This window comes from Gastrolobium bilobum, unplaced genomic scaffold (genome assembly GCF_033153095.1).
Source record: "Gastrolobium bilobum isolate Gb01-03AN ecotype WA unplaced genomic scaffold, APGP_CSIRO_Gbil_v1 utg38323, whole genome shotgun sequence".
NCBI lineage: Eukaryota > Viridiplantae > Streptophyta > Magnoliopsida > Fabales > Fabaceae > Gastrolobium > Gastrolobium bilobum.
This window is the reverse complement of record NW_026896508.1, coordinates 141,918-150,253: the sequence shown is the minus strand read 5'-3', so window position 1 is coordinate 150,253 and position 8,336 is coordinate 141,918. Positions and strand designations below refer to the sequence as shown.

Sequence of the window (8,336 nt, the reverse complement as noted above, 5' to 3'; positions counted from 1 at the left end):
AAAAAAGCAAATTTATTTCCTTCCATTTCAGATGTGTTCTGAAAGTTCAACTCTCAGTCTCGTGGTCCCAACTCCCAACTTTATTGCACAGACTTCTTTTCTTTACGATAGAAAAATAACGAAGATGACTTTTTGATCTTTTTACTTCATAGGTAAAAAAATGCCAGATAAAGTACGTAACCGAAGAAAGACGACAAACCGAAATAATTGCTGAATACGCGGACGATCAAAGACAAAAATCCAACAATAACACAATAAATTTGAAGTATAAAGTAGACAAAAAAAAAAAAAGTCTTCCTCTTACATTCCAATTTCATTTCCTCTGTTACTTAATGACACAAACATGACTTTCTAATAAAAATTTAGAATGAAGATATGGAGGGAACCATTTCTTGATATCATTGACTCAGCTCATGCTAGCTTTCCCTTGTTTTCCTCTGCTATGTCTCCTATATGCTGTACTTGTTCCTTTTTCTCAGTTCTTGGAAATTGCGTCAGTTTGGACTTCAAATAGGGGCATAAAATTACGAGTATTTGGCCCAATCCGTCAAATTTTCTGGAGTTCCCAAAATTTTGGAAACTCGGAAGGATTTCCTTTGTTTTAAGGATACTAGTTCGTGATTCTCGTTCATCCCGTCCAGAAAATCCTCATTCTTGCTAATAACAGCATAATCCAATGTGGTAACCAGACGTGCATGCTTACTCCCAAAGTAAAAAAGGTTAGAAAGGGTCATTCGTTCTGTCCTTGTACGTTGGCTACTACACTACTACTGTATAGATATTTCACAAACCAAGCAGTATATAGTAGACTAGAGTAATTGGTAGTGCTATCAACATCCCAAATATAACCCTGCAATTAAATTTAAACATTTCAGGAAAAGGGTCAATTTCTTTCTTGAGAGAAAGAATGAGAAACAAAATAAAATAAAGAAGTTTAATTGCTTACCCTGTGCTAAGAATGGCTGGATGGACATTGTACTCCTTGGCAAACACAAATGGAACAATCCCTTGCGGAAGTGCAGCCTATTTTCAACAATTATATTTCCGTAAGCTCACAATCTTAAGTCTTTTAACTTTTCATGTTTAATATGATACCTAAAATTATTCACATAAAAAATCATTAAAACTTTTATGTAAAATATCATGGAATGTGTAAAGCCATTGCGTTCCCGATTATTCAAAATCTCCAACTTTAACATTCCAAGTTATCAAAGTAATTTTATTACATAAGCATGTAAAAAGATACGGTTTAGGTTAATTACCTGAACAATAGCTACACGTAAGAGGGTGCCACGCAGGCCAACAGCGATGGAAGCTGCGGCCATGACAGCGGGACCTGTAAGGAATCGAACAGCCATGGCAAATGTAGCAATGGATTTCCCACATGCAATTAGTTTGGGTTGAAGAGCCATAAACAGACCTACAAAAATCTCACCAATTAGGTAAATCCTCAATGTTTAGCCAAAAGGGTAAAATATAAAACAAAAGGCATCCACAATTTACATTCACAGCATCATGGGAAAAAGGCTTTTCAGTTTTCTCTAAAAAGATATTTATAGCACTGCTTGATTCGTCCAATTCATCTTTGCCTAATTAGGATCCAAAAATTGCACCGGTCCCCACAACCGCCCCGGGACCGTCAAGCAACGTGGTTGAAGACCAGACCCCACATGTCGGGAACATTGCACTATCATTATGCAATCTCTATATTATCGTCAAGTGCACAGGATCATTTGGTTATGTTATGTGGTAACAAACTTCACGAGAATGAACGGCTATAATAAGTTGCTTACTTGCTTTCCCCCAAATCCATACTTTTCATTGATTCATCATACCCATGTTACCATCACATTCAATCAAGTGCCGTTGTACCCCCTTCATCGTATTGTGATTTTTTTTTTTAATATAGAAAATATAAAGCGCAATAAAATACGTGGATAAAACTATTTAAATACAAGCACATTAAAATTAGAACTACTTAAGAGGAATGGGAATACCTAAAAAAAAATGCTGCTTTAGTAAAAGAGGAAAGGGATTGCAAATATAAAAAGAATGAAATTATTGAAAGGGTATAGGAATTTGGAGAAATGGCGACCACTTACCTAAGCTGAACATAGCCATTCCAAGTCCAGCATCAGAGAGTATTGAAATTGATTTCTCAATTATTTTGGGCATGTGCACATGCCACCTGCAATCAATTAATGATGATGAAACATTAAATAATTATTTACTCTATAGTAATAACAAAAAAGTCAAAACCACGTTTGATTTTATTTTTACCTAAACGCCACGAGGGACCAAACAACGCCAATGAGGCTGGAGTATGTGTTGGGGTTGCGGATAAGCTTCCGCCACACCATAATCAGTATGAGACGGGTCATGACACTCGCCGGAGGCATGTGTTTCCCGACGGCAGATCCGGTGGCTTTCGGGTGTAGCTCCGCCGTTGAACTAGAACCTAGTTTGTTCAGGCCAGTGGGTCCCGCTTTCTCTCCGTCTTCCTCTGCTTGTTCTCTTTCTTTTCCGTGAAACTTCAACTCTTCCCCACCAAACTCTGCCTCCGGCATAGCTTCAGTTTCAACCAATGATCACACAATCACCAAATCAAAATCATTCTCACATAAAATCTCGTTTTCTCCAAAAATAAAATAAAATAATAATTACCTTTATTGGATTCCCCATTATGAGGGTGGTCATCAGATACCAACATCCTGATCTCCTTGGCACCCTGATCGGAGCGTCCAGATTGGTCGGAAGCTCCGAAATCTGCGCCGTTGAATGCGTGGAGGCCGGCGCCGCCTTCGGAAACCGGCGATGCGCTTGAGCTCCACACGAACATGTGAAGCTCTTTAGCGTCATGGCTGGGTTTAGCAGTGTTGGGGTTTTGAGCTTGAACCAATTGTTGTGACTGTTGTTGTGGTTGTGGCTGTGATTGTGATTGTGATTGTGAGTTTTTGCTGTGACTTTTACTCAGAGTGGAAGAGAATTCCGGGTTGGGTGCCGGGTACGCAGCGGGTACAGTCTGGGCCGGGTAAAACCCGAACCTGGGGGAGGTACTGATCGTCTGCGCCATTGGTACACAATTCTCTTCGAAATTGGAAGGGCGCGGTGTGGGGCCACGTGACAAGTCGTTAGCGGCGAAATTGGAGTGCCTGGGTTGATAACCCATCATGGAATAAAAATCTGCGTGGTTGAAGTTGGAGCCACGTGGCGTTGGGTTACGGGAAGAGCTGAGGCTGTAAATCTCAGCGCCGGTGAGGTTAGAAGGTCTCGGAGTCATCATGAAAGACCTTCTGGAAGCGTTGGATTTCCTAACGGTGACGTGGAGCTTTCCGTCGTCGCCTACCTCGGCGTCGGTCTCGAGAAAATCCCTTCCGTCGAGGGAAACGACGTCGGAGTCGACCTTGAATGAGACTATGGAGGCGGCGGTTTCCGGGAACTGTTCCATGATGAGAAGCTTGGCGCCGCGGTACTCGAAGAGAAAGAGGAGGAGAGTGTACCAGATGATGCACTGGAGAACCACCACCTGAACCATGAGGCTGCCGGAATATTCGCCGTACATGGCGATGAGGAGTGGGATTCCCATGACGAGAGTGTTGGGCAATGTCGAGAGTGAGAAGATTGTGATCATCCACTCGAGGCTTCCGTTGGCGGTGAAGTTTGTCCAGATGGAAAGCGCGAACAGCATGATTATCTTCTGAAGCGTGTCGGCGGCGATGAACCGGAAGTTCATTGCGTATGGGTTGTTCGTTGATATGAAGTGGAAGGAAAGCAGAGGCACCGCGAAGATCGCCACGAACCGGTTTATTCCCGAGCACTGGTCCGGTGAGAATATCTTCCACCACCGCACTGAACCGTACGCTAATATCATCGCCACGTACAGAGGAACCACCGCCGTCAATACGCTGTATAGATCCTTCCAACTTATCATTTTTCTTTTCTTGGAAAAAAGTGAAGTGAAGTGAAGCTCTGTTAATGTTGCGTGAAAATTAAACCAAAATAAAAAAATAAAAAAACCGTTACTTAACTAACTAGTAACTGGTTTGGGAGGGGATATTTGTCCCTGCAGAGGTTTTTTCTTCTGATGAACCCTTACTTACACACACACAAAGAGAGAGAGAGAGAGAGAGAATTTACAAAGCCATAGGTTTAACTTGTAAAGAGTACATATAGGACTAGGGGAAAACAGAGTCATATATATAGAAAGAGGAGAGATGTACATATATGAACATAACTATGTGTTATTTATATACTGTATATTACAAAAAAAATAAAGTATTATTTATATACTAACAGAAATTAAAGAACTATAATTATATGAGCATAAGTTATGATAAGTAGATGAGATTTATTTATTTATTTTTTTGTCAAATGTTTTTCTTTCTATTTGGGGTTAATTGAAAAAGGGAATAAAGTATTTTATTTTAGGGTTATGTTTATCTCATTTCACATGAGATAAATAACTTTTCTACACATTTAAAAAAGGATTGTGTCTCACCATTCTCTTTTTTTTTTCTCTTTCCTACACACTTAAAAAAGGATTGGGTCTTATCACTCTTTTTTTTTCTCTCCTCTTATCTGTGAGTCTCATTTATAATTTTATTTCTACATGAAATAACTATATAACGTAAGAAAAATATTTTCTTTTATTTTAAGGAAAAAGTATTTGTCCTTTTAAATAACATAACTTATGTCATTTCACTCTCACAAAGATGTGAGACTCACATCTTTATTTTTTTTGTCCGCTCTCTCTTTTCTTTTATCTATCTCTTTTTCTCTCTTAAAATAACATAATTTTACATCATTTAAAATGATACACATCTTTTTCCTTATTTTAATAATGTTTACGAGTAACATTGAGGTTAGTACGGGGGACTATGGGGGACCACGCAGGGGAACAGTGTGAAGTTGGGTTAAGAAGTGACCGCCTGCTATGGTTAAGGTTACCCAATACTGGTTAAGATGCATGCATAAAGCTAAAGTTGCAAAGCACCATGTGGTGGGGATTGGGGAAGAATGGGTATTAATTTCAGTGACGTGGAAACCCTCATTTCTTCTACTATTTTTTTTCTTTCAGTTTTATACTTTTTTTATTTTTACACTCCTTTCTTTTTCTTTCCTCAAATTTCCTTTTCACAATGTTGAAAAGCTGTTCTCAAGACTGAAGACAGAAGAGTGACCCGGCAGTAAATAATTTGGATTTCTAACAGTTTCTGTTATAGATTCCGACAGATGTTTACAAAAACATTTACTTAGTAAGTAATACTTACTACTTATTGAAAGTCATCGATGAAAACTATTATTAATTGAGAAATAAACATGAGCAGGAAAAAGCACAATTTACATAAAAGAAATGAATAACAAATAAACAAATATTATATGAATGTTTTTCTCTATTGCTTTAGGGAAGGAAGAGAGAAGAAAAATATAACTCCCATTTTGAACCTATTAGCCTAAATTTTTTAGGTAGCTTTGTTGATACTCATGATAAATTTGACTACCTTACGCATTTATATTCTCAAAAATCAAAAGCAACAACGACTTTTTTTTTTTTTTTTGGTAAGCAACAACGACTTTATCAAAGCATTGGAAGAATCAAATTTTTATTAAAAATAAAATAAAATAAAATTTTGCTGCTTGTTCTATATTATGTAGTACCGTCACTAAAGTTGCAGTATTTTTAAAGGGGCAGAGGGTTACATTTGGTTTTTAAATCATTTTCTATCGCACTTTTTATCCAACTTGTGCTTCTTTACTCAATGATTAGTTTTTTTTTTTTTTTACTAAATGGTAAGAGTTAAACTTATACATTGAAGAAGATATTGCATATACAAACTTGACTACAAGAACTAAACATGTTATTAATGATAAAAAGGAAGTTTTTTTAGAATTAAATTGCATACTAAGTGTTTGCTTGGAAAAAAAAATTTAACTTCGCTTCTCCTTATAATTAGAAGCTAGGTCAAATAGATTTTTACAAAAGTTCTTATAATAAAAATAAATTTTTTATAATGAAGAAAAAAATTAAAAGCTAAAAGCTTCTAGGAAAAGTTTTTTCTAAATTGTATAAGTTTTTTTTTAAATATGTACTTTTTTTTAAATGAATAGCTTTTAAGCTAAAAAATTTATATAATCATCAAACAACTTGTAGTTTTATTTTTAAAGTTCTTACTTTAGCTTTAACTTAAAAATACAGCTAAAAAAAAAATCCAAACAAACTCTAATATATCTTCAATTAGAATTTAGACCTCCGTATAATAGCAATATTTGATCGATTTAAGAGATTACATAATGAGTTGTCCAAAAAAAAAAAAAAAAACAGATTGCATAATGATATAATAGAAATTAATTACATTCATGAATATTAAAAAGATGTAATAAATGGACGTGTAATATAGAAACATGATCTTTCACTTTAACTTTTTTTTTATAACTGAGACATTAATAGAATATTGTGAAAGTTTAAGAATATAGTGAAGGTATCAATATAAGAGTAACTTAATTTCTATGTCATAGATAGCTTAATGGGTCTTACACCGTAATCCAACCCACTTGTTGATTAGGACAAAGCTTAACTATATACATATATTACAATTTTTTAAACTCATAATGAATTACATAATAGTATGAATTTTCATTGAAAATTATTAAGTCACTCATTTTATAAAATTAATCCGATAATCATAAGCAGTTTAAATCTAGAATTCCTAAGGGTTTATTTAGTTTAATATTTTTTTTATTTGTTTGTCTTTATTAATAATTTTAAAAATATTGCTTACCTTCATTTTCATTTCATTTTCTATTTTAAAATATTTGTACGGAAAATTGTGAAAATAACAAATTATTTCGTGTTTAAAATATACTATTTTCATATTATTCTCTGCATAAATCTTTAGAAGCAAAAAAGAAAAGTGATATATATTTTTTTATAATTATTAATATAAAACAAAAAATAAAACAGAAAATATTTCCGCTAACTTTTTTTTTATTGGGAAAATTCTCTTAGAGAAGAATTACCGCGAGGTTTTCTTCTTTTAGTCGTTTCATCATAGGATTAGATGTTACAAATTACAATAGCTAAATTCTAGTGTCAGCAACCTAATTTTCCAACATTCTATATCTCATTCTAACCGTTCCTAATTTAACTGTAGGTTAGATCTTCTTTCAATAGTTTTATCAGCTTCGTTACTTTATGTACCAATTAAAAGCTTCATTTCCTTTTCACTCTTTCAAGTCATGGAAAGCATTATCTCGAGCTAGTTTGCTTCCATGATCGCGACACAGTCTAAAATATGAAAAAGTGAGGGAATCCCATAGATTGGAAAAAGATTCAGAAGGAATGCAATCTCTGACATTAAAACTGAGCCTAGTTCATGCACCTATAGACATTTTCTCCAAACAAAAATCTGACATCGCTTATATAAAGCTAACAGTACTTTAGTTTCACTCGCCACAAAAAGAAAACAAACTAAAGTTTCATAGACATTAAATAGTTATATTATCACTAAAAACCACAACTTCAAGGTCAAAAAAACTGAAAAGAAAACCGAACTTCGTTCAACGCAGGTCATATTCATAAAGACCGAAGGACTGTACAAAAAGTAGTCATACATAGTTGTAGTTTCGTAGAAGAAAAGCTTACTCTCTTCCATCTTCACCATCTTTGCTAGCTGTTCTTTTTTGCCTCTGAAAAATTCTTTGACCTGTTTATTATTCTTTTGTTGATTAGTGTTCAGGAAATTGACAACCAGTCATGCGTGAGCATTAAGGCGCATTATTGTTAAAATCAAAGAGGGAGGATTAGAGATGACATATATGATTGAAATTAATGAGAAGTACGTAGATGTGATTATATGCTTAACAAAGTGTAATAATCGGCTTAGTAGTTACTGTTTGCATGTCAGTTCATAAAATATATCCTCCTCTAGTCCTCTTACTCAGACCAATCAAAAAGATAAATATAATCTCAAAGCTTTCTTCTTTTCATTATCACTGCAACTAAAATGTACAAGTAATCTTTGGGGCCAAGAGGAATCGCCTCTCTCCTTGAAGGGAGATTAGTCTCATCCTTCTTCCGGTGATAAAGCTCAATGCAGTTTCTGTACCGATGAGGAAGTAGCTCTGAGACTGTATTCCGAGCACAAGGTAACTGAAGGAAGTTAAATAAGGATACTTCCATGTTCATACCCAAAAAAAAAAAAAAAAAAAAATGTACAAGTAAAATAAAATAATTGTCAAAGAAATCATAGTGTTAATTATGGCTTTTTAAAAGCTTTAAAAATAGTCATAAATATGCTCATTGCGAGTTAATACAGTTTACCATGTTAGAAAATTGA

At 34.9% G+C, this 8,336-nt stretch overlaps 1 protein-coding gene across 3 annotated transcripts; it reads right to left on the bottom strand.

Annotated features, from left to right (window-relative positions):
* Positions 1-232: 232 nt before the first annotated feature.
* LOC133300140 (auxin efflux carrier component 3-like) lies at positions 233-4,148 on the bottom strand. 3 transcript variants are annotated; one of them, XM_061499638.1, is made up of 6 exons: positions 2,665-4,148; positions 2,281-2,569; positions 2,103-2,188; positions 1,263-1,420; positions 947-1,023; positions 233-850 (listed from the first exon to the last, which is right to left on the bottom strand). In XM_061499638.1, the coding sequence occupies exons 1-6, from the start codon at positions 3,929-3,931 to the stop codon at positions 784-786; spliced, it is 1,944 nt and encodes a 647-aa protein (XP_061355622.1). In that variant the 5' UTR covers positions 3,932-4,148; the 3' UTR covers positions 233-783. The 3 variants fall into 3 exon arrangements, with proteins under 3 accessions (XP_061355622.1, XP_061355623.1, XP_061355624.1); XM_061499639.1 differs by having other exon boundaries at positions 2,281-2,554; XM_061499640.1 differs by having other exon boundaries at positions 2,281-2,506.
* Between the last annotated feature and the right edge of the window lie 4,188 nt (positions 4,149-8,336).